This window comes from Fonsecaea erecta, assembly GCF_001651985.1.
Source record: "Fonsecaea erecta strain CBS 125763 chromosome Unknown Scaff7, whole genome shotgun sequence".
NCBI lineage: Eukaryota > Fungi > Ascomycota > Eurotiomycetes > Chaetothyriales > Herpotrichiellaceae > Fonsecaea > Fonsecaea erecta.
In genome coordinates, this window is record NW_017387250.1 from 444911 (window position 1) to 469519 (window position 24609).

The 24609-nt window shown below is 53.7% G+C and overlaps 11 protein-coding genes across 11 annotated transcripts; 5 read left to right on the plus strand and 6 right to left on the minus strand.

Annotated features, from left to right (window-relative positions):
* Positions 1–14: 14 nt before the first annotated feature.
* Positions 15–1475, minus strand: AYL99_08012 (guanine deaminase; the record flags this gene model as incomplete). Its single annotated transcript, XM_018839520.1, has 1 exon — positions 15–1475. One exon carries the CDS (start codon positions 1473–1475, stop codon positions 15–17), a length of 1461 nt encoding a protein of 486 aa, XP_018690641.1.
* A 543-nt stretch (positions 1476–2018) lies between these two features.
* Positions 2019–3104, plus strand: AYL99_08013 (hypothetical protein; the record flags this gene model as incomplete). Its single annotated transcript, XM_018839521.1, has 1 exon — positions 2019–3104. The coding sequence occupies one exon, from the start codon at positions 2019–2021 to the stop codon at positions 3102–3104; it is 1086 nt and encodes a 361-aa protein (XP_018690642.1).
* A 615-nt stretch (positions 3105–3719) lies between these two features.
* On the minus strand, positions 3720–4937 carry AYL99_08014 (hypothetical protein; the record flags this gene model as incomplete). Its single annotated transcript, XM_018839522.1, has 1 exon — positions 3720–4937. One exon carries the CDS (start codon positions 4935–4937, stop codon positions 3720–3722), a length of 1218 nt encoding a protein of 405 aa, XP_018690643.1.
* Positions 4938–5473: 536 nt separating this feature from the next.
* AYL99_08015 (hypothetical protein) lies at positions 5474–6421 on the minus strand (the record flags this gene model as incomplete). The annotated part of the gene is made up of 1 exon (XM_018839523.1): positions 5474–6421. One exon carries the CDS (start codon positions 6419–6421, stop codon positions 5474–5476), a length of 948 nt encoding a protein of 315 aa, XP_018690644.1.
* A 1474-nt stretch (positions 6422–7895) lies between these two features.
* AYL99_08016 (hypothetical protein) lies at positions 7896–9090 on the minus strand (the record flags this gene model as incomplete). The annotated part of the gene is made up of 3 exons (XM_018839524.1): positions 7896–8677; positions 8752–8938; positions 8998–9090. 3 exons carry the CDS (start codon positions 9088–9090, stop codon positions 7896–7898), a joined length of 1062 nt encoding a protein of 353 aa, XP_018690645.1.
* A 653-nt stretch (positions 9091–9743) lies between these two features.
* Positions 9744–10211, plus strand: AYL99_08017 (hypothetical protein; the record flags this gene model as incomplete). The annotated part of the gene is made up of 3 exons (XM_018839525.1): positions 9744–9773; positions 9823–9989; positions 10043–10211. 3 exons carry the CDS (start codon positions 9744–9746, stop codon positions 10209–10211), a joined length of 366 nt encoding a protein of 121 aa, XP_018690646.1.
* A 1322-nt stretch (positions 10212–11533) lies between these two features.
* Positions 11534–12310, plus strand: AYL99_08018 (hypothetical protein; the record flags this gene model as incomplete). Its single annotated transcript, XM_018839526.1, has 1 exon — positions 11534–12310. The coding sequence occupies one exon, from the start codon at positions 11534–11536 to the stop codon at positions 12308–12310; it is 777 nt and encodes a 258-aa protein (XP_018690647.1).
* Positions 12311–12411: 101 nt separating this feature from the next.
* AYL99_08019 (hypothetical protein) lies at positions 12412–13080 on the plus strand (the record flags this gene model as incomplete). Its single annotated transcript, XM_018839527.1, has 2 exons — positions 12412–12636; positions 12829–13080. 2 exons carry the CDS (start codon positions 12412–12414, stop codon positions 13078–13080), a joined length of 477 nt encoding a protein of 158 aa, XP_018690648.1.
* Positions 13081–16045: 2965 nt separating this feature from the next.
* Positions 16046–16994, minus strand: AYL99_08020 (hypothetical protein; the record flags this gene model as incomplete). Its single annotated transcript, XM_018839528.1, has 3 exons — positions 16046–16450; positions 16512–16753; positions 16808–16994. 3 exons carry the CDS (start codon positions 16992–16994, stop codon positions 16046–16048), a joined length of 834 nt encoding a protein of 277 aa, XP_018690649.1.
* Positions 16995–18941: 1947 nt separating this feature from the next.
* AYL99_08021 (hypothetical protein) lies at positions 18942–20371 on the plus strand (the record flags this gene model as incomplete). The annotated part of the gene is made up of 3 exons (XM_018839529.1): positions 18942–18958; positions 19126–19464; positions 19594–20371. 3 exons carry the CDS (start codon positions 18942–18944, stop codon positions 20369–20371), a joined length of 1134 nt encoding a protein of 377 aa, XP_018690650.1.
* A 158-nt stretch (positions 20372–20529) lies between these two features.
* AYL99_08022 (hypothetical protein) lies at positions 20530–23964 on the minus strand (the record flags this gene model as incomplete). Its single annotated transcript, XM_018839530.1, has 1 exon — positions 20530–23964. The coding sequence occupies one exon, from the start codon at positions 23962–23964 to the stop codon at positions 20530–20532; it is 3435 nt and encodes a 1144-aa protein (XP_018690651.1).
* Between the last annotated feature and the right edge of the window lie 645 nt (positions 23965–24609).

Consider the following 24609-nt stretch of genomic DNA (forward strand, 5'->3'; position numbering starts at 1 on the left):
CCCAGCTTTCTCTCTTACTCTTTCAGATCCTTTCCCGCCACCAGTCTCCCGCCCACAAACACCTTGCGTATCGACCTGTCATCGCCCATGAATACCCACTTCTTCAACAGCGCCATGTCGTCGTGCTCGAACCCGTTGGTGTTGATGTTGTCGTCCAACCCGACATCCACGAGGAGGGCATCGAAGGCCTTGCCCACGGCGAAGTTGCCCACCTTGTGGTCCAGCGCACACACCTCGGCGCCGCCCATGGTGGCCAGGTACACCAGCTCGGCGAAGTCGAGCTTCCAGGCCGGGTCGCCCGTGGAGATGGTCAGGTGGCGCGACACGTTGCTCGCCTGGCGCATGGCGTTGAGGATGGAGATCGAGTAGCCCGCCGAGCAGTCGGTGCCCAGGCCGACCTTGATGCCACGGTCGAGCAGCTCGCGCACGCGGCACCAGCCGTCGGTGAGGCAGGTGTTGCTGTTGGCGTTATGGGCCACGCCGACACCCCGGGCCGCCATCACCTCCATGTCCCGCGTCGTCAGGTGGATGCAGTGCGCCAGGATCGTGCGCGGGCCGAACAGGCCGTAGTGGTCGTACATGTCGGCGTAACTGGCGAACCCGGGGTGCAGGGCGTGCATGTTCTGCACTTCGAGGGGGGTCTCGCACATGTGTGCTTGCACGCGGATCGGGTCGTGGTCGCGGTACAGGTCGCCCAACCCGGCCATGAGCTCCGGCGGGACGTAGGACCCTGCTCGGGGCTGAATGCACGGCATGACCAGGTCCCCGGCCGGGTCGATGTGGCGGATGTGTTTGACGACCTTGGCCTCGTCGGCGATGCTCTGCTCGGCGCTCTTCTCCCAGTTACCGTGGGTGCTTCCGACTAGGATGCACAGCTTGCCGATGACGGCGCGCTGGCCGAGAGCCAGACACGTGTCGGCCAGCACGTTGGTGGCGTCCGGGTGGATGCTGGAGTTGTAGGCGACGGTGGTGCTCCCGTTCTCGAGCTCCTTGCGCACCATCTCGCCGTAGACGCGGTGCGCCTTGGCCGTGTCGGCGTACGACGCCTCCATCGGGTCCGTCCAGTTCTCGCACCACTCCTTCAGGTCGCCCTCCATGCCCAGCGCCATGTTGGGGTACTGGGGCGCGTGCATGTGCGTGTCGATGAGGCCCGGGAAGAGAAACTGCAGGGGTTTCAGAGTGACCGTCTCGGCGTGAGCGAAGTCCGGGTAAAGGGCACAGGCCTCGGCGGCGGAGGCGGTGCTGGTGTCTAGGAATCGAATGGTGCCCTTGTCGTCGACACCCAGGCTTGCCCGGGGCAGGATCTCGACTTCCTTGAGGGATTTGCTGTGGATGATGCGGCCATGGAAGACTTTGTAGCCGCTTTTCTTTTCCTCCGGGACCACAGCTCTCGAGTCGGATGCTGTGTATGGTGGAGGAGAAATTGAGTCGCTCACACCGGTGTCGATACCGGCCCTGGTACGGCCACGGAACATGGAGAGAGATAGACACCGCATCTTTGCTAATATTCTCGCCAATTGCACGAGTGGTAGGGTTATAAGATGGGAAGAGGAGAGAAATACCTCGATATCTATGTATCTAGCCTGTGGCTGAAGCTGTTTTGTTCGACGAGGCTATACCACAGCCATATCTTCCGGTTAAAGAATGCTGTTTCTCAGAAAGTAATGTTTAGCCTCTAGACTAGATAAAGGGACACGTCAGCCCGAACCGCGTGTTCTCATTAGGAAGGTCGATGGGAGTCTTTCAGAGTAATTACTCGGTACATGCTCCATGAACTTTCGGCGAAGAACTGGATCCCACAACAGGTTGTCGCGCATCTCCGACGCAACGGAGGACGACCCTTGAAACATACATATGACATCGTGTATCTTGTACCGCTGTTGCTGATGCTGATGCTAGGGTCTAGATCACGCTATATGAAGATCTCGGCATAAGACTGCATATCACCAAAGCTGGGAAAGTTTCCCTGTATGTTGACGACAACCACCGGAGCGTTATCACTTTCTCAGGACGAAATAATGAAAGCGACAACAGTCAGTCTCGAAGAACTCGCACAAGGGACGGTGCCCTTCGGCACACTGGAAGAGGCATTCGGTGAATCCTCCCTGGGCATCCTCGTCGTCAAGGACCTACCCACCAGATATCCCCTCCTGCGCCAAAAGCTGCTGTCCTATGCCTCGTACCTGGCCCAACTCCCCAAAGAGGACCTGGATGCCCTCACGGACGCGGCATCGCACTATGAGATCGGCTGGAGCCACGGCAAGGAGGCGCTCAAGGACGGACAGTACGACACCATGAAGGGCTCGTACTACGTGGACTGCCAGTCCTTCTACCTCGAGAACCCCGTCGTTCCCGTCCCCGGCACGCCCGCCACTCGCGGATCAGGGACGAACCTGTGGCCGTCGGAGTCGGTCATGCCGGGCTTTCGCGCCACCTTTGAGGAATTGTGCACGCTGCTGATCGACATTGGGGTCCTGGTCGCCCGCGCCGTCGACCGCTACGCTGCCAAGCACATCCCTCAATACCGGCCGGGGTATCTCGAGCACGTCGTCAAGACCAGCCATACGCCCAAGGCGCGGTTGCTGCACTATTTCCCGCCGAACCAGATGCACAGCCCACCCTCATCTCCATCCGCCGACTCTTCGGGTCCGTCAGACTCTGAGGAGGACTCCTGGTGCGCGACACACCTGGACGACGGGTGCCTGACAGCCTTAACATCGGCACTGTACATGGACGAGTCCTGCCCCCTGCCCCCACTGAGGGCCCAGGACAACTCGTTCTCCTTTGCGTCTCTGCCCACCCTGCCTACATCCCCGGACCCCAAGGCAGGACTGTACATCCGGTCACGGGGCGACCAGGTGGTGAAAGTCGATATCCCCGCGGACTGCATCGCGTTCCAGACCGGCGAGGCGCTGCAGATGATCACGGACGGCAAGTTCAAGGCGGTGCCGCATTTCGTGCGTGGGCCCAGCGGGGCGAGGAAGGCGGTGGCCAGGAATACCCTGGCGCTCTTCATGCAGCCGGACGTCGATGAAGTGATTGACAAGGACAAGGGGACTACGTATGGCCAGTTTGTGGAGATGATTGTCAAGAGGCACTCATAATCAACAAACATAAAAGTCAGATTTGATTGAAACTGGGGGGTTTCGTTGAATTCAGTATTGACTAGGCATTGACTAAGTCGGCATTGGAACTGTGTTATAGAGCAGGAAATCTACTCGTATTATATAGTCTTTGGGACGACACATTGCTGCCATCTGTCTTTTAACTAGGAAATGCCGAAAGAAGCAATATAAAAGGGCCACTATTATTAATCCACCCAAACACAGGGCTTCCCTGGCTGGTGGGCTCAAGATCTATTGGTAGGCCAAGCATTTCACAAGCACAAACAAGCATCTTCGGAGATTTTACTTGACTACAACTATGCATTCGGGAATTCAGGGTATTTCATGGGAAAGAGAAAAGGCATTGGTCAGGTTATCTTGGTACAATATGCGTTTGAAACGCGAGTGCCTTGGTGGGAACTTTCATGGTGACTTCTGTTCACTCTCTCCATGACTTCTATATTGGGTGTGATTCTCCTCCTTCTTTCCGTGGCTATGAAGGCGCGGGTGTTGCCAGTAAGTCTCCGCCGAAGCCTTGCGCAGTAGATTGTCCCGATTCGATTCGGTTCTGTATCTCACCAAGAGCATGCTCCTCTTTCAGTTCTCGAGGCCTCGCTATGGGCGGCCAGTTGGTGCACGTGGCACATGACCACGATGTTTTGCACTCGCATACAGGCCATCCGTGATATTTGATCCACCGATCACAGGCTCATAGACTTGAATGCCTCCAATGAGCCAGTAAGCATCTTTAAAGGCTTGTGGGTTGTTGGCCACATAATCTTGGCAAGTTGGAGCCAACGAGGCACATTCAGAGCTCGCCCAGTCCCCATCAGTCCAGTCGCCGCACAGAGCAGTGTTGATGACAACCATCAGGTTCGAGAAGTATTCAGACAGCAGGCTACCGTCTGCGGCCATGAAATGAGCGTCAGGGGCCCTCCATGTCTCCGGGTCGGGACTGCCACTGAAAGCGTCTGAAGGAATCTCACTTCGCGCAAAGTTCCAGATGGATATCCACTGCGGGCCATACTCGGTTGCCAGAACACCTCCGCCGTTATCGTTGAATGCTGTCCCGAAGGAATTGTTGGCGCCTGACGCCGCACAACCCGGATCTCCAGAAATTTCAGCACTGCAATCGAGGCTGGTAAATGTGCCTCGCATCTGCATGTGAGTAGCATTCGCCACGCTTGGATCCGAGATGTTGGACATGGTCACGTGCGCTTTCGTGTGAAGGACCATCTTGTTGACGGGCTGGAGCGAAATCCCTTCCATGATGTCGATCTCCCCATCGTCAGGCCACTGTGGCCCGACCAGCCAGTATGCCGGCCATGATCCACAGATACCTCCAGGCATATGCATGATGTCGGCGATATGCAACGATTGGTTGAAGACATCTTTCGACTGAATGCGTGTGGACTGCCTGCCACTCGGAGCCACGTTGGACGAGTCGACCCCGAGATAGATCATATTCTGGAAAACGTCGTTGGATGCGAAGCCTGCAAGTCCAGTACTATTAGCTCCAGCCAAGTCTTGATACTTCACGAAACCATGCGTCGGATCCGGGTCTGAGAAGAAGTCAAATTGATCGAAGAAGTCTGGACCGGAGTAATTCTTGGAGATTTGATATCGCGAAGCCTGAGAAACTCCGAAGAGTCCCGCAAAGCCAAGTGCAACAGGCCACATCGCGTCCGGAAGTGTGGTGGACGGATTGTAAAGTCTGATCGTAGCGCCGCCGGCAGATTCGGTGGCAATGATAAGTTGTGTATTGGCTTTGAAAGTGTGTAAAGATGATCTCGAGAATGTTTGTCTTCGAGGATGGAGGAAGGATGGAAACATACCTTTGAAAGAGATATATAAAGCCCGCGACGGCAGACAAAGGGCCATTCACATCCACAGGGCAGTAGAAGTATAGTAATATCATCTATAGTGACAAAAAAGGAGCTGCTTTTTGTCGTGGCGCCTTGTCGAAAGCTTTATATCACAACAAAGATATGTAAACAAAATCTTTGTAGCCGAAGCAAACGGCATCGTTCTTGTGACCCAGTGCAAGGTTGGAAGCTTGTTTTCACGGCGTGGTTTGTCCACCCAAGATGATACGACTGTCTCTCTCCTCGTGATCCAGAGCGGGCTGAAAAGCTCCATTCTGGTGTTGGAGGTCACTCTCCAGAGGTGAACTTCGAAGTGAAGAAAGCTCATGAGGCGGAACTCCGGCGGCGGCGTCAAGAAGAGACAACGTGGTGGATACAACAGTCGAAGCTGTTCCACTGTCCAACCGGTCGCGGGCACGAGGTGTTATGCCGCGACGCCGTTGACAACGCACGTGAGGCGGTAAGGAAAGGCGGGCGACGCGCTGTCTTCTCCGAGTAAACATTTCATCCTCGCTGATAGTCTGTCATGGCTCCACCTTGTGGCTTGCGATTTACGTCCGGCGGCTCGAGATCATATGTATACATGTTTTCCGGATCGAACTTCTCTTTTCCAGCACCGTAGGACATGTTTGCTGCTCTTTGTTCGGGAGGTAAAGACGACCCAGACGTGGCTAATGGAAGGGTGAACTCAAATTTAGCTGCGGCTTCTTCAACCCAGACTTCCATTTGCAGCTCTCCTGCCTCGACACGACGGACTGGATGTGTTCGTGCAGAAATAGATGTTGATGCTTTATCATCTCCTTGCGGTACTGGGGTCGATGATGATGGATTGGGCTGTGGTTCCGCGGCAATCCACTTCCGCTCTTCCTTTTCAATTCGGCCCACTGGTCGATCAGCCCTCTCCTTGACCTCGATAGCCAACGTGAAACTGCATTCCGGGGCGCCAGGTCCCTCTGGGAGCGGCCTGAGCCGGGCTGCCGATGTGCTAATCCGGGACAAGGTGGCACGGAAGTTAGCCTCCAGATCTGCCAGGTTGACTTGGTTATTCAGCAGGTCGCCATCGTCTGACGGAGTGGACTCGAACGGGATTTCGACATCACCACCGACAACGGAAGGAAAGGATCGCAGATCAAATGTCCACCGTTCGAGCACACGGTTGCCATCACATTCATAGATGCATAGCAAAACCTTCTCGACAGTGTTCTTGGCGAGTTGGTCACGGATTGCGGAGACGGCATCGTTGACCCACACGCAGACTGCCGGATGACGATTTTGACGAACGGGATAGTTGTATGCCCTGGCGGAGAGAAAGGAAATTGGAGGGTAAAGGCGGCGTAGATAGAGGATGTGGTGGGTTGCAACCGTCAGGAAAGAAGTGAGAGCGTCGAGAAGTGCACAGCGTGTGGAGAGAAAGTTTGAGGTCGTGGTTGGATTTGGCGGAGGCCCAGCCATGGTCATGAAGCACCAGTCAGTCTAAGCCCAGGGATTCAATTCCATCAACAGGTCCACGACGTGTTTAATGTGTATCAAGAGAAGCAGGCTGCAGGAGGAGCCAAAACGCGCCAAACGCGCCAAGCCATCCATAGAGTTTGACTCTCCGTCTTCCTCCTTCATGCTTCCCAAACTTTCTCGTCACGGTCAGCACTCAACCTTCGAACAGGGCTGATTGTTGCTGCGGCTCTGCGATCACCGGCATCGGCAATATGGAGTCCAACCGTGTGCCATGCTACGGGCAGAGCGTGGGCCTCTGAGGCAAATCCCAGCTCTCAATTGCGGTATACGCGAGGGCTTTCTAAGAACGCCAGACGATATCTCGGATGGGTGAGTTGGACTCTATGACCTGGTTCCAATGCACGCGGCCTTTCCGGCAATTGAGGTATTTTGGTCTCCGGAGATGCGAGCGTTGGGACTTTGTGTTTCGCCACCAGTTACCATTTCGTATGAGGGATCTACCAACAGGCTTAAATTTCTGGAATCTCGGCCGGGTTTTCTCTTGAGAAGGGACAGACAAAACCAATATGCTCAGGTGCAGTCAAATCGAACTCTCTTGAGAGACTTCGTTTTGTATTCAACCCCTCCTTGTTTTGAACATAGCAGGGCAGACTGAGACGGGGCCACTCAAGTTGCACTGGGAATGGAATGAAATTCCAAGAAACAAATTAAATGGCAGACTGGAACGTTGCCCTAAGCGGTATCTCGGAATGGCGTCTTCTACGGCTTTACGAAAGCTTCCTTTGTCAACCTTCATGTACGCGAAGAGGAAAAGAGAGAAAGAGAGAGTCTTGCTTGGCTGTGCTTGTGATCTAAAACCCATGTTCTCTACTCACCGACCGCAAGGCTGCAAGGATTTACAGTGTCCCCGTCTCCTCTCTCCCGCAACTAAATCTTCCGCGCAGCTTACTATCACCTCATTGCATTATATCCCAGCCTGCCGAGGGAAATACCTCTCATGCCTGCGTGATATTCATACACAAGTATTCCCGTCCGTCCAGACACACTAGGATACTAGGACGTCAAAACCTGCAGCCTCGCGCCGGCTTCGGTTCGTCCGGAGAAGACTCGGATCGCCCGGTGACTGTGTCTAAAGCCCCGGGAGGGGGGAGGGGCGCCGCGAGGGAGGCCTGGAGGTTCCGCCTTCATCGCTCGAGATTTGATTATCGGTGACGTACGTTGGTCGTGCCATGTCGTGCGGCCCCAGACACAGGTACCTATGTAACATGAGCTCGAGGTGTCTTACGTGTTTACCAAGACGCTTCCGAGAATCCCGGTCGACTGACCCAGTAAGAAGGATACACACGCCATCGGCACTTCAATATCGAGGAGAGCGAGGAATGGGGGAAGACAGGTGGGACGAGGTCCGTCTCATCCGTTTCAGAGTCTAAGCCAACTAAGTTGTCCATTTCATGTCGTAGTATGTTCGCACACCTCATTTTCTCTTTTTGATATGTCCATTTGTGCTTCCATTGGCGGTCGCGTGGGCACTTCCATTGGCACTCCCAGGCGTAGCAACGACCCCATTTGCCTGCCTCGTCTTTTCCCTCGGCGGATCTGATACTCGCACGATCTCTGGCAGGGTGAAGATGCTGGGCCACACCATCTGGAAGTGCTCTTGGTCTCCGTTCAAAATGTGTCGTAGGTGTATGCCCCACACAATGTAGCAATAAGCGCCGATTCCGGTCATGAGATGCCACCAGCCATGTCCCTCGAGTAAGAAACCCCATGGCATGCCGATGCTCCGCCTCCAGCGGATCAGCGTGGAACAATACTGGTTGTCCAAATTCCAGATGTAGAAACCGCCGAGGAAGATGCTCACCCCGAATGCCACAAGACACCACATGGTCCTCAATATGTCTAGGTCTCTCTTATTCTCATATTCTTGTTGTTCTCTCGAGACGTCAACCGGCAGGCCTAGCTTTTCTCGTTCCAGACGGTGTTTTTCTTCCGACTTCCGCAAGGAAGGTCGCAGGCTTGTTTCCATGCTATAGACGCTGCGGACGACGATAAAAACTGTCAAAAGGGCGTAGACGATCTGGTGGAAAGCGGGGTCTTGAAGGTAGTGGTAGTAAGCCGTAATGAAGGCGCAGAATAGCACTAAGAAGACGCCGAGATAGATTTGTGTCTTTTTGGGTTGTGCGTAGGATAGAGAGGCAAATGCCATGAGACAGGTCGTGTAGATCATGTTGAGTTCGTCGACCAGCTGCCACGGATCTGGAGGCGTATTTTGCGTCAGTTCCACTGGTCGAAAAGCGAATATACTTGACGGATGCGTAGCAGGGACTCACATTTCAACGTAGTGTGGAACATGAAGCTTCCGAAACCAACCAGGAAATATCCAAAATACGCCACTTCAAATACAGTATCATGGCCATGTTTCCTGCAGCTTTGAACACCCTTGTATGCCAGGTAAATGAACATGAGGTTGGTCAGAGTGTTGATGATCTCGGCAGAGTAGTACGTGGCATAGTAGTCCTGCTCGTGTCAGCCTGGACAACTTGGTGTTTCCTGCTCGAGGATATAATCTGTCATACCTCTTCACACCACTGTAGAGTGCTCGTAACGGGATGCCAGTACCCCGGCTGGCCTGGCGGGGGATATGGAATGGAGGGAAGCCATGCGGGCATTCTGGCAACGCAGGAATGCTGTAGAGATTGTCGGTGATCTCTGGGCTTGGGATTAATGTGATGGCATAGTGACCCGAAGGTACTCCCCAGAGGTTTAAGAGACACAGACTCTTGCCAGACCACTCCGTACTAAGGGTCGGTGGCTACGGATGCGGATGGAAGAGGTGGGTTTCGACAGTTGAGCACAGCGAGGGCTCCGAACGCACAAAAATGTTTCGCAGTGGAGCAGCGGCGATAAACAAGTTTATCGCGTGGGCGGGCAAATGACACTCAAATGACGTCGCCTGGCCTAATGTAGCAGTGGCTAGGGGCAGCTGAAGGGCTCAAGGGGGGAAGCCTTAGGCAGATCATTTGCTTTGCCCTGACACGTGAAGGAGTACCTGGAAGTTCAAGCCTGGAACGGGGCAACACCTCCGACGATAATCCTGGTCAGCCCCTTCCACCTAAAATTCGGAAGTCCGAAGCCTAAAAGAGAACCAAGCAGCCCCTCGGCGGTTACCCCTCATACCCCCTGTAGCGCGGGCGCCCGTAGTCAAGCTTCCCTAGGTACGTACTTCTGGGCGCGGAAGTTGGGATCCTCTAAGTTAGTTGAACTGAGGCTCAAAAACTGCACTTCATCTTCGAACCTAGCTTGCACACAGTGATCGTTCAAGATGGCCATCCCCAATGCTGCATTGCAAAAGGTATGCTCTCATTGCCGACGGACCATCCTTTTCCGCTGACCACTTGCAGTTGCTTCAAGAAGTCGAGACTCAAGCGCTGCTCTCCCAACAGAAAATCACGCAAACGCAGGCAGAACTCAGTGCCAAACGGCGAGATGCCCGACTGAATCAACTGACGTCCAATGAGCTGAAATCCCTGTCCCCTGACACCAATGTCTACGAAGGTGTCGGAAAAATGTACGCAACCTCCCCCCCGAAAGCCTGCGGGATCTCTGACACTTCCGTCTCAGGTTCATTGCTGTTGCCCCATCGACTTTGAACAAGCGTCTGGCGTCTGAGGCAACCGCCCTCAGCAAGGATATCACGGAGTTGGAGAAGAGGCTGCATTACCAGGAGACGACGTATAAGAACAGTCGGCAGCACATTGAGAAGATCTTGCAGACTGGTGGTCGGCAGTGATGGGGCCTACTTCAATAAACACCTCTGCAAACACGTGGTTTCAGCCAACTCATCTGTTTTACCAAGCGTACATGCCGAGATGAGATTGTGCTACCCACATACCCATGGAAGGTCAAGCATTGGATCCAACTGCATCCATTACTTATACCGCTCAGATGTCGCAGCAAGAACCAAAAATCCCACGAAAACACAGGCAGAGAAATTCTGGCGCCGGAGTTTCGACTCAAAATCACGCCTCTAAATGAATATGGCCACTACCTGGATATGGACGTCTTATCTGCGGAGACATGAATCTGTCTCGAATAAGCGGTTCTTTTCCAGGATCCTTAGAAATGGCCATGGTTTACAAGCACTTCGCTGACCCAACAGAGGAGAAAGATCGCTGGGCAAACGGGAGATGACCGTTATGTCCAGCTAATACACCTGAGCTTGCATCAGGCCGCAGTAGCTGGCAACTTTTGACACAATTGTGGGGAGTCAAATACGAATTTCGGTGTGTCACGGGGACTGTCGGACGCCCTTAGGGCCTCATAACGCCAGCAAAAGTTCACCTTCTGTATGAGAACTAAGCACATCGAATGACGGCATGCTTGACCGAGACGGACGTTCAGGCCTCCAGACGAAGTAGGCCCGCAGACCACACAACAGCTCATTACCCGCTCGGTCTCGGGGTTGAAACTGGCACGAAATTTGGCTACATTTTCATAGACTTAATAATAGTTACGTGGCCCCTGTTTCCGATCGCCAGATGTAGCCATCTTGAGGGCCCCCGGTCCCAGGAGAATTCTCAAACAACTCCCCGACTATCGCATACCAAAGGGCATGTGGTACGACCTCATGATTGGTTTCAGGACGGAAGTGCCAAATCTCGTTTGACAAGCGATCATTGGGTCGGTAGGGTTCTGGATTGACTCAGCTATGGCCAGCATACCATACATGACAGTTCGACCTTTTTAGTCTCTCTCTGGCCCCCAAGCTTGGTTTTGTGGGTGCGATCCAGGCTCAAATTGGCGGCTGGCCTGCAGCACGAAAACGATAAAAGCAAGCAGGCTCCCCACCACAAGAGCTGAATCGCCGTGACTGGTTTTCTCTTTCACTTTTTCTCTCGGTGACAAAGATCGACAGTTTTGACCACTTGGGTGTTACCAATTCTCCCTTACATACGACCGTTGTGACCGTTTGACTCCTTCCCCAGAGATCCATCGCAATCCGCGCCGTTTACCCCACCGCCACCGCCCCCGAGGATTTGATCCGTCCCTTGTCTGCCAGGGCTGAGAGAGTGCGCTAGTTGGAGGGGTACGCCCACCACCATCGACAACATCATGGCCTACTCCCGACGCTCGTCAGGCTCTGGGGAATATGTGTTGATGCCAGTGCACAGCATTGCAGGCAGTGAATATGGAGGACGAGGTCGCCGTGCCTACGAACCGCCTATCGAGGTCAACAATTTCCTTGAGGTGCCACAAAACCGCCCTCGTGCTTCCAGTCAAGGCGCCGGTGTGGCACCTACGATTGTCAATATAGGAGCAGGTGCCCTCACCGAGCGAAATGACCGTGACCGCGACCACAGTCGAAGTCGCAGCCGCCACCGCGACTACCGTCACCACCGTTATCGCGACGGATCCTCCAGTTCCAGCTGCTCCAGTGACCGTTCCAGATCTCGACACCGCCGTCCCTCCAGCCACAAGCCGCCAAAGAAACAACCAATCGAAGAAGACGATCTACCTTACAAATTCCGGAAAGAGCTCGACTTCGCCCGCATGTCCCACCGAGAGGAGGAGGAGAAGCGGATCCAAGATCGGATAAAGAGAGACCGCGAAGAAGAAAAGAGACGATGGAAGCTGGAGGAAGAGGAAGAGGCGATCCGCAGGAAGAAGGAGCGTGAGGCCATCCTCTATGAAGCCAAGCTCGAGGAAGAGCGCAAGGCAAAGGAGCGAGACGAGCTGAGGAAGAAGATTCTCCGGGACGAAGAGGAGCGTCAGCAGAAGGAGAAGGAGAAGAAGAAGGCCGAGGAGGAAGAGTTTGAGCGCAAGGTCAAGGAGAAGTTCATGAATGCTGGTATGCGCAGACCCTATCGCTACAATTACGTCTACTATTAGTCCGTCCCTACCTTTGCAAATATCTCTACGAGACTTGCGGGTGGTTCTAGGACGTAAAGGCCATTCCTTTGAGGAGGGGGGACCGGTTCCATGATGCGGTAATGGAGTTGAATTTTGGGCTGAGCATGAGGCTAATCTGTGTCACTCATTTCCGGGAATTTACAGGTTACAGTCCAGAGTACATCGACGAAGTGCTCCACAAGAAGAAAGCCGAGCGTGCAACGCTGGCCATCGACCTGCATCGTCCGACCTACATCAAAGTCAACCGCAAGTATCTCCTCCCGGACACGCTTGATCATTATGGGTTGCCTTGGGAATGGGATCCGGTATGTACCACCCCCTTTTTACTCTCAGTGACACGCTGCGCCTTGTCCTCTCCCCCCAACGACGCCAGTGTAGAGAGGGAGAGAGCACAGAAGAAGAAGAAGAAAAAAGGGTTCATGTGTGACCGATTGCGCCTGGTTTGCTTTCTTGCTAACTTCTTCCGTGCTTTTCCGGCACGGGTGGCAATGACACAGCGCGACGAGGAATTCATCATCATCAAGAAATACATCGATCACTCCCTGCAGGACGAGCTGTTCGAGCACACGCGCAAGATCAAGGAGCGGAAACTCATCACGGGCCCGTACATCAAGGAGACCAAGACGATCACGACGCTCACGCCCAACGACCACGGATTCGTGAAGAAGGGAGACAAATTGTACGTGGTTCGGGAGAAGAGCAAGAGCCGCAGTCCCTCTGGGAAGCGGACGAGCTGGATGTTTACTTGAGACGCCAGCGCCCGAGAGAGAGAGAAATTCGAGGCGAGTGCGAACTACAGGGTGGATTGGTGGAATGGGAATGAGGTTTGCCATCTCCCGATGGTGGTGTGTGATGAATTAGGATGATGCTCGTGCTACGGCCGCTGATGACGGTTCCTATGATGACGGCAAAGACCACAGATGGTCTCCAGGGTTGGGTCGTGCGACTCAATGCTTGCCAATGAAAGGACGAAGTAATGACCATAGACCCTCTTGCCTTGTCTGTTGGTATTGCGGGTTTGGAGATTGGTTTAGGGGAGGCTGTGTTTGGGTCTCAACAGGGACGATGATGTTATTTATGTACGTCCTCTTTCTCCTCAGATATTGACGATCCCATTATCATTAGGTTTTCCTTTTGTGGAAATGCAGAATAGCACCACCAACAACAAGAATACATGGAGAGTAGCGAGCCTCGGAGATGCAGAAGCCGGTTAGTAGTACCACGAGTAACAATAGTAGCAGTACTGTAGCAGTACACAATGGGATGGATGTACGTAGGTGAATGCGGCTCTTTCTCGCCATTTTCCCGAACCCGAGCAGCAAGGGCTGCTTGTGTTCTGCGGCGGTCCTACCCCTTTCCCTCCCCGGATAGCGTGTTCTCGTCAGCAACGGGGCAGGAAGTAACTATGTAATTAGTTGGTGGGGAGGGGGGTTCGTCGCCAACGGTGCTCCAGCTATTCTTCAAAAAGACGAGCGAGGGGCTAGAGCCGGTGGATTGCCGAAGTCCCCTCCCCGACATAGGTACATATGGGTTTGCGAGTGGAAGTGGCTTTCGGGCGGGTTATACCGGGGAGGTAGGAGGGAATTTTAATTGTGAAGTATCCCCCGTCTTGGAGTACCACGAGAAGGGATCCACGATGTACCTCGAAGACTAGAGGTGAAGATACTTCGAGGTAAGTACTTGTACAATGGAAACCCTGCCGACCTTCTGTACCTACGGTACAGAAGGTAGTCATCGCGGTGGCAAACGCCGGGCCCCCCAAACCTAAGGGAGGGCTCGGTAAGAAGAGAGCCACTAAGAGAGTGTGGCAAAAGAGTTGTGCGTTTGCCCATTCCCAGGATCAGGATCGAGGTACATCGTGCTGTGGCTTGTTGTCGTATCGTGCATATGCCAAAGTTCCGAGAAGGAAAAGCACTCGCAAAAGAGGCGAGTGATGAGATTAGGATCAAGCTGTATAATTTCGGGTTGGAGGTTTGGTGGCTGAGAGGCGGCAAGACAAAGCAAGGAAGGACGTGGGTGGGAAGGGTAAAATGTCCTGAACCTGACTGCCCTGCTTTTCTCCTCGCTCCAATAACAACGACGACAAGCACGGTCATCCATGCCCAAGAGGTGCTAACGGGAAGTCCTAGAGGAGGCCGTGCAGGAAAGCTGAACCCAGAGAATATGGAGGAGGAGCTGGGGGGGGGGAGGGTGTGGGTTCGCCAGGTTTACTGGATTTCGCCCAGAGTAAGGGCTGCATCTTGTCTCCCCATGCTAGGTGGTACGTACCTTTGTGGATCTTGGACCATAAGAATAGGCCTGGGCATGATTGGGGGAAAGGGAGATAATAGCGGGCGACAAGGTGGATGTGGAGCTGGACCTCGAACATCTCCGTCTCTCGTCTCTCGTCTCTCGTCTCTTGTCGCTCGTGGGCGTCTGGGCCTTTGGCCTCCCTCCTCCTCAGCTTTCACCTGCGCTGGCTCCGTGCTTGAGACAGACTTCCGTTCCCATCTGCACTGTTCGTGAGAGATGGAAAACCCCCGCTAGAATAAATCTCAGGTAGAACCAGGATGAGACATACACAGAAACAAATCCATAACACGTATACTATACTTGATATCCAACCCACCCTTTCTCAGTCATTCCCCTTCTTTACAACCTAGAGGAAGGGAGTCTGAGGGGCACCTCATTCGCCACCACAGCGGCTGCCTCGAGGTTGGGTACCAGAGTACTCGTGACCCGTAACTTGTTCATGCATTTCACTCGAGAAAGAAAGGGAGGGAGGGGGGAATTGTGCATAGATAGCTCGCAGCGAGGGAAAGCTTGGTAGACAGCAATACCCCACCTGAGTGGCGATTTTCACACTGCTGGGACATGAACTCCAGCTCACATTGCCTTGCTGGGTAGCCAAATATCCCGATCGGGAGAGCTCCATGGGTAGAGGGGGGACCAGGGCTGGGGGAGGGAGGGAGGGAGGGACCGACCTTGTCGTGTACCGAGTAATAGTAGCTTAGGAGCAAACGCAAACGGCCCATGGGAGGCGGAAAGGGGAAAAGAAGGGGGGGGGGGGTGGAGAGGAAAGGAGCTTGCTCCGAGGGTGAGTGGGTGAGGGTCATCTGCATGGCCTGTCTGCATGCCTTCATGCATGCTTAGTTAGTTTAGGGAGGGAGGAGTTCCAGGATGGCACGGGGTGGGTGAGATGGGGTAGATGGGACAAGCACAAAGCCCGAGCCAGAACCAGAGACAGGCGGTGGTGGCAAATTGCGAAGAGAGAGGGATGAAGACGAAAGATGGGATTGGATGTGTGTTTGTGTGTGAGAAAGAGACAAGGCCCAAGCACCAGCTGGATACACGGTACACGTTCCCCGACGGTTTTCACGGCTCTGCTCTCCGTCTGACTCCACCGCGACTTATTATACCGAGTACAGAGCACAAAACAGAAAATTGTGGTGCTTGGGGCGAGAGAAGAACATAGGATTGTTCGGTGTTCGTAACTCATCATTTTTGTCTGATTATTGCTTGCCCGGTCTGGGTCTGGGTATCTGCTGCAGAGTTCAAGGAAAGGAAAAGCAGGCAAGGCTATCCGTGTCGGCCCTCTCTCTGGTAAATGGCCGAATCAAGGCGTGTAGATGCCATCAAGATCGGACCCATATGATCATCGTATTCTTTCCATACATGTCCCACATGCTCTGATCTCTGCCCCATTTCCTTGTGTGTGCCATGCTTCTCAGCTTCTTAGATGGCATGCCCTTGTGTCATGGCAGGATGATGTGCCAAATCCGGTCGGTTGAGCTCAGGACTCATAGCATATCGCTCACTCTTGGGGCTTTGGCTGTACTTGGAGCTGGCGGCACCGGGGCTCTGGGCGGCGCGGGTCAGGGACTGGTCTTGGGGGAAAGGACTGGATATGGCCAGGTGCATCTTGGGCGTCTCGGCCATGTTGGCACGGTCCGTATTTTTGCGGGAGTAGTACGAGGGCAGGGAATCTCGCTTGCCCAGGAAAAAGGATCGATAATGGCTTTTTCGACTCGGTGGTTTCGGGGTAGAGGCTTCCACATCTGCTTTGTGCGATGCGACCGCCCCGTGGGACCGGACTTGTCGAGCCGTGAGATGTGCTTTGGTATCTCTGAAGATATAGCTCTGCGATGATGATGTCAGAATAGTCTGCCTCTGTGAATCATTGACGGCCGATTCCACTCACTGCAGAGAGGTTGATAAAGCCCATCACAAACACAATGATGCCTGCAGCAATCACCAGCCGCCAGAATGGCAGACCGAGACTTTGCTGACTGGTGGCTTGCTTGTTGAGGTTCCCCAGAATACTATTCCCCAGGAAGATCATGGCAAGCCCCAGCATGACGAAGCTTGATCGGGTGCTGAAAAGAGGCCAATTTCTGGCGATATAGGACTTGAACAGAGACAGCTCGGTGAGGATGAGGAATCCTGGAACCTCTTAGCACATTATCCCAACAGCCACATCGCAGTGCGGACACTCACCACTCATGACGACGCGCAGAACGTGCTCGCAGGCGTCGAAAAAGAAAAACTTTGACACAATGAAGGTCTTGACCAGCATGACCGAACTCGCCGCAATGACGGCTAACAGGGCAATTATGTTCATCGCTCGGATGATGTTTAGCACGACGTAGCCGGCGCCGGCCAGGGTTTTGCCAAAAAAGCGCATATTGCAGGATGAAATGTTTGATTAAGGCGACTGGGATTGCTTGGTGTAGATTTTGGGACGAAATGACGATTATTGCGGAGAATGGGGTATCACGGGTAGGAGAAGAAGACAAGTATTGGTATTCGAAGGCTCGATTAACTGGCTCAAACGCTTGGATGAATAGGACAATAGGATGGCAGCAGGCTATTGAGCAGCCAGAGCATCAATAGAAGTGAATGTACATGAGAAAAAGAGGAGTGGTGACCAACACCAGAGGAGGGAGCGGCAGAAATGAATAATACTTTAACAGTCTCTTCTGATCTTCAACCCATTGGCCTTTTGGAGGGAGAGAGACAGAGTCTCAGAGTTGCCATTGTCATAAGCGCGAGCGCGAGATGAAGCTGTTGTATATGGGCTGAATAACTCACGGGAAGGACGTGTCCATTGGCCAGAGGGCGTGTGCCGTCTGAGAAGGCTTCGAGCTCAGTTTCAGAAAGGAAGACCCTCCTACCTGTGGCGTTATCCCAAGAAAACAAGTGAACTGATGCCCGATTCGGTCCAAAATCATGCAGCTTGCAACAGATTCCATGTCTTCCTCAGGCTGGGGAGAGGGGAGCAGAAAGAGTGGCTGTGGTTGAACGACGGTTCAGGGTCGGAAGAACCTGAAACGCACTTGGGGGACTGTTTCCTTTTTTGCTGCCCTTGACGCCGAGAACATTTTCAAGTGTGCCACAGCCTTTATGTCGCATTTTTTAGGTGCAGTCTGCCGCCGATCAGACAAGGAGGACGGTCACTGACGTGAAGTGCAGAGAGTCAAGATGAGAGAGACAAATAAGACAAAGAAATGTGCCACGGTGCTTATTGTTATGGCACTATGGCACTAAGCTGCTTACATAAGACCGCAGTTCGGATGCGCGGTTTCTTTTTACCGAAAACTGCGGCTCTCTGCGAGGCTGATCTGACTTTCTCTCTCCTTGTCTTTCTCTCCCCAGCCAACAATCCTCACTGATATTTAGCAACAAGATACGACCTCATTCACACGAACTCCGGACCAAGCCGCCGTTCAGACACTCGACCCTCTCCAACCTCGCACAGCCATGACTCGAGGAAACCAGAGAGAAAAGGCTCGCGAGAAGAACCTAAAGGAACAGTCCGGACAGGTTCGAACGGCCCTCCCTTGCAGAATTGCATCTCTCTAGAGTGCACGAAGGGCTAGAGAGCCATTTGGACGTGGGCTAATGTTTCTATATCCGGCCACAGAAAAAGAAGAATACACAGTCCGGCACCGAATTTCAGCGGACGAAAGAGGCGCAAGCGGCCATCATGCGAGAGAAACAAGCAAAAGGTGGGCTTTTACCGACCTGGCATTTCGGTTTTGCGATACGTCTGGCTGACAGGTGCGACAGCGGCAGCCAAAAAGTCCGAAACGGAGTCGAAGAGTAAATGACCCGGTCGGAGGCTGGGAGGAAGAGCTGCTTGGAACCGCGACTCGATAAGAGTGCAAGAGCTCGTCTTTCCCATGCCCACCACGACTTGGACGGCTTAGCGAGGAGTTTATGCAGAGGTGCATTTGGCGCAGCGTGTTTGGAAATTGAAGTTGCTGTGCAGTTGGGCAGCGCTCCCGCATTTTGTCCAGCGTCAATCATTCCACCAAGCGAAGAATAACTCGATATATCTACTGTATTCTCTGCTATGTATCGTGCAACCTTCTCGCGTAGATCGATCCCGACCCGTAGTTCAAGAAAGAGACCTCCGTAAGCCTTGGTGCTAGGGACAGTCTGGTCGACACCCGGAATATTGTTTTTCCGTATGACCCCGTAATCGATCTGGAACCACATTAATATTGACAACCAGAAACCTCAATATATCGATGTAGTCGGTCATACAACTCGACAGAGACTCACGACCGCTGTCTCAATATCCAATTTCCCCTAGTATGAAGACGCTCGACTATTCTTCTTCGGAGCAATGACACTGTGGAGCAGGTAAGTCCAGTTCCCAGGCCTTCCTCATCTTACCCCTTGACTTGATTCATCCATTCCTTCATCCTCCTTTGCCGGGAGTTCCCAGCTCTCGTCACCTCGCCGTCTAGACCACAGAAAAGAAGTCAAGATGAATAACAACTCCCTCTCGAACCGTTGGAGAACAACAGCGTCAAGCCATTCTGGCCTCTCTTCTTCACATTCGTCCTCCCTCGCGCGATCAACTACTACCGCGCCCTGAAGACCGCCTACCGCACCGGGTCGCCGCCGCGCCCCCTCCCGAAGCGGACCAGCCGCGGGCTGAACGTGCTGTTCGCGTCGATATGTGTCTTCCTCTACGCCTCGTGGCCCTTGAAGGGTGACCTCGCGGACCACAACGTGTTCGTGGTCACCCAGTCGCGGCTGACAGTGCCGACCGACGTGCTCTTCGAGAGGCTGGCGCTGTTGCGCGAGAATCGAGTCCTCACCGCCACCGACGAGGCGTTGCGGGCGAAATTGACTTCTCCGGCGTACGTTTCTCCCACTCATTCTCTGTCGCAATGGCAACACGCCCCCTACCGTTGCTAAATCCTTAATTTCGTGGAGGAAAACGGGACTTTTACCCGATCATGAATCTAACCACATTGTGATATCAACAGCCTCCGTCAACTCTACCTGCGATTCGGGCCTTCCACGCTGCGAGACTGCCCCTTCTGCCACCCGGACGACCCGCTGTCGTACGTGCTGTACCACCTGCCGACCAACGTCGTGCTGCCACACCTCTTCCACATCTGCTGCCTGGGCTTAGCGACCTCGGAGACCGTGGCGGGCTACGAGGCATCGACGTGGCGGCGCACGGCGATTCTGACGGGCCTGGTCGTCGCGGCCACCGACCTGTTCCTGACGGCGACGTACACACCGCCCGTGGCAACCAGCACGACCGCGCCGGGGGGGACGTTCTGGCTCGCGAGCACGCTGCGGTACCTGAGTCTGTGCACGTTCGACGGGGTCGTGGCGCTGTGCATCTACGCCGCCGCCACGGGACGGTTCTCCTTCCTCTTCCCGGGAGCCGCCGGCGTTGGCCCCGAATTGGACGGTGAACTCGCCCGGCGCCGGACCGACGAGCAGCTCGCCCAGGCCAACCGAGCGCTGCAGACGACCGCGATGAACCTGCGCGGGTACACGATCGCGCGCAACGCCGTGGTGCGCAACCCGGCCCTCAAGGACCGCGACGACGCCTACTGGCGCTCCGTGGTCGCCGTGGACCCGGCCATCACCGACGACATCATGTCCGAGGACGAGGACGTGCAGGCTGCCGTGGCGCGGGCGTATGGCACCGGCGCCATCAACATCGCCACTGTGAGGAGGGAGGCTGAGGAGTTTGTCGGGCGTGCGACGCGAGCTTTGGATGCTCCCACTCCGACCCGGAGCAGATAGATAGATGGATTGGGGCATTCGATTGATAGCAACGTGAATGAAGGCACAAATTGAAATCACACAGCTTGATTCACTGACTGGCATGAACTTCACAGCGTCATCGCATCATCATCATCGTTCGCATCTATATACATACACAAGATCAGACCTTCCGAGTATCAGTCCTCGGGCTCATCCTTGATGACAATAGCGTCCTCATCGCTCTTTTCTTGCTTGATAAAGTCCTTCTCGAACACCCTCCTTCCGTCCCGGCCCATCACTTCAGTGGCGAACACCACCGTCTCCACGCCCGCAGGAACACGCTCCTCGTCGCCCTCGGGCAGGGCGTCAACATCGATTTCCATGCCGAGCAGGGACTTCAGAATCACTTCTGCGCCCGCTTTGCTCATCACCATGTTCTTCTCCTTGCACCGCTCGTCGCAAATACATTCCGTACAGCCCTCGAGACAGTGACACGCCGCAACCCGTGAAACGGCGCGTTCGAGCAGGATATCGATGAATTCGAATGCCTTGGCCGCTATTCCGGAGCCCGCGGGTCCGCCCTTGGCATCGTAAAAGGTCAACCTCGCAGGCCTCTTCCGCTGAGTCTCCTTCTTTGCAAACTCTTTCAGCGCGTTCTTGCACTCTGTTCGCACGTCGCCGGGCATGCTGACTACAAACTGTGGCATAAGAGACATCAATGCATGCTCTGCTGCATGGATACCTGCCGCAAGATTCAAACGTTTATCCTTCAGGATCTGCAGCGCGTATTTCGGGACATCCAACCAGAGCCCTTTGGAATAGATGATAATTGGTGGATTATCGACGGCGACGGCGTCGAGAATCCGGCCCTTCTGGTCGACTTTGAAAAATCCAAACACCACAGCGTGCACTTTGATACGGCCGAAATATGCTTTGGTGAGGGAGTTGGCTGATACTCGACGGACCTGCTCAGTTTCGATCGGATCCACGTCTGTGTAGTCTCTTTGCTGCGTAGTCCAGTCCACCTTGACGAGTTGGACTCGGGCGATTTTGCGTTCGGGGGAGAACTCTTTCACCATGTACGTCCGTCCCTGATGCAGGAATATGCCTCCATCATACAAAGTAAAGAAGGCTCGGGAAGCCTCGACTTCTTCAAGAACCACATTGCGGCCATGTGTGATATCGACGACGGCAAAGTGATTATCCTCGGTATCTCTGATGGGGACACATCGAGAGGGCAGCGGTCGAAACCTCTCATTGCAGTGATAGAACCCCATTGGGTCATACGACAACCGTTCCGTGCATATCTCAGGCAACATCTTGCCCAGGAACTTCTCATCTTCATCCGCCTTGATGGGCATTTCAAAGGCGGCGCACTGTATATGCCCTTCCACCACCAATTCGTTCTGCAGGTCCACCTGGAGTTCACAATTCGGCTTGGTGAAGATCTCATCGGGGTTCTGCATGTAGTGTTGGTCCACGGCAAAACAGTCACCAACAAGAACAGAGAGTGAGTCTCTATTCCGTCGACCGGCGCGGCCACTCTGCTGTCTCAGGTTGGCAATAGTGTAGGGGAAACCCATCGTAACAACAGCATCGAGGGATCCGATGTCGACTCCCAGCTCCAGAGCAGTGGTAGCAATGATTCCCATGAGCTTGCCACCAAACATCTCCGACTCTATTCGCCGCCGGTCTTGAGCAGAGTATCCTCCACGATAGCCCATAACCAAAGCGGCACACTCGGGTCTCTCGAGGTTGATAAACTCGGCCTTGACGGCCGCAAGCAGGACCTCGCATTGCTTCCGTACGCGGCAAAACGCAATCGTTCGAACACCCCGTAGGATGAGGTTGCAGATCAACCTCGCCGTCTCTGCAAATGCATCACCACGGCCTGATGACGGGTCGCCCGGATCCTTGTATGGTGTGTTCCAACAGATAAACTCCTTCCTGCCAGACGGAGAACCATCAAAATCCGTCAACCTAACTTTGTCGACGCCGAATATCGTCTTCATATGCTCTTCCGGATTGGCCACTGTCGCAGAACACGAAATGAACTTCACCTTGCGGTTTCCCACCGCGGCACATATTCGCCGCAATCTGCGCATGATGAATGCCACATGAGCACCAAATAACCCGTTGTATACGTGTAACTCGTCCACGACCACGTATTTCAGGTTCCGAAGGAACTCTCGCCATCCACTCTCTTGGGGGAGAATAGTAATGTGTAACATGTCCGGGTTGGTGAAGATAATACGGCCTTCATCTCGAATCTGGTTGCGCTCCCGCATGGGTGTATCGCCGTCAAATGTCTCCACAATCGTGTTCTCCAAGCCTGGAATGTACTTCAGGAGCTCTTTCATGCTTCTGCGCTGGTCTTGCGCAAGCGCTTTCGTGGGAAAAATATACAGCCCGCGACTTTCCGGATCCTTTTCGAGCTCGTGGAGCATAGGAATTTGATAGATTAGCGATTTTCCCGAGCTGGTCGACGTGGACACGATTACATTGTGGCCCTCGTGCAGGTTGTTGATGGCTTCAGCTTGGTGCGAGTACAGCTGAGTTATACCTCTGCTGTTATACAGGGCATTCACCAGGTTTTGGGACAACTGAAAATTTAGGTCACCATATATGGCGGGCTGGGGATCGAACACACGATGTCCATCTGGAACAATTTGACCAGAATACCACTCGAGCTCACTTATCTCTTTGACAATGTCCGATATTGATTTACGCTCCTTCGGGATCGCTTTCCGCAGACGATCATCTGGGCCGGGTGTTGTGGGACGACTAGTGGAAGGGTAGGGCATATACTGCTGTTTTAAGTCCATCATCTTTTCGACCGGGTCTACTTGCTCGTCGGCACATTGATTGAGAAAGGCATTGATGGCAGATGTGCACTTGGCATTGCGCTTTTCAATGAGATTGAGCATCGATTTCTGACTGAAGACAGGTATTTTGAGATCTTCGTTGCGTAACTTTTGGGTGGCTTTTGTGGGCTGCCCTGTCTTGGGATCGACAACCTGTCTTTTCAGGTCGCCATCCACAAACTCGAACAAGAGAAGCTCTTTGGATGGCTCGGATTTGTTTCTTGGAGCACTCTCATCCTCTTCCAGGGACCGAAAATGATCGGCTCTGCCGCCTTTGACCCCATCCTCCTCGCCCATGAGTGTGACCATGAGGTGCTCTTCGTCGACATACGCAAAGTTGATCGCCCGGGGCAATAAGGTCTTGACCTGCGCCACGTCATCCTCGATCAACGGCTTCTTGATGTGGCCTTCCACCGCACTCTTGATATTGTCCCATGTGGTGGCAAAATGCTTTCGGGTGCAGCAAAATGTGTATACGATATTCAAAGCGCGGTGCAGTTGAGATAGATACTTGAAGTGATCCGGCCACGGTATGTCCGACTCAATCAAACTTGAGGACGAACTTCTTCGGCTTAGGGCGGGCTTTGCCGTGCCCTTCGTTCTTCTAGGCTTAGGACCTCCATCATGGGTCTTTGTGGGGACCGTCGTAGCCCCGACAATGGGAACGACGGCAGAATCAGTTGGCTGTGGTTCCTGATTTTTGGAAGTGCGTTTGCGTTTGCGATTGACGGGGATTTGAGAAACAGTGGCAGCCTGCAGCTTGGCCATAGAGTAGGGGTGCGGTGATCAGATCAGAGCACTATGGCTGAGATTTTGGAGATGACCAGGTTGTATGATCAAATCGTAGACCGTAGCATTGTGGCTTTGGCTCTTTCGCATTTTGGTGAGAATGAAAAGGAGCAAAGCGAGCAGACTTGATCTGGGCCAATCATGACGTATGCGCAAGCGTCGCGCTGGTAGCGTTCACTTTGACTGACACGCGAAGTCAGGTGACAGGTTTGTCCATTTGTTCTCCTGTACATAGGAATTGTGTGAATTAAGGGATGACTACAGAGGATCGAGTACGAGGTACCTAAGGTATTCCTTCCGCTTGCTCTTCGTCCAGCTTGTGACTTTTGACAACAACAAATCCGAGCAGGAAAGCGTGCTGATAGCTCATCCACCCGTGGAATTCACTCATACACCCAATGCTCCTTTGCACTGTCGTCAACGGTCCCACCATCCGCACACACGTTAGTTGTCATCCTTTGAACCCCTTTGTATTGACCAGGTCACGATATTCAGGCCGATATCCCCCTTAGCAATACTTCCCAAGAAACTTATGGTCGGATAAAGGAGGCGGAATGTAAAACCAATTGCCAACCTAGTCACCGCAGCCAATAATCCAAGACAATGATTGCGTTTCCAACTAGA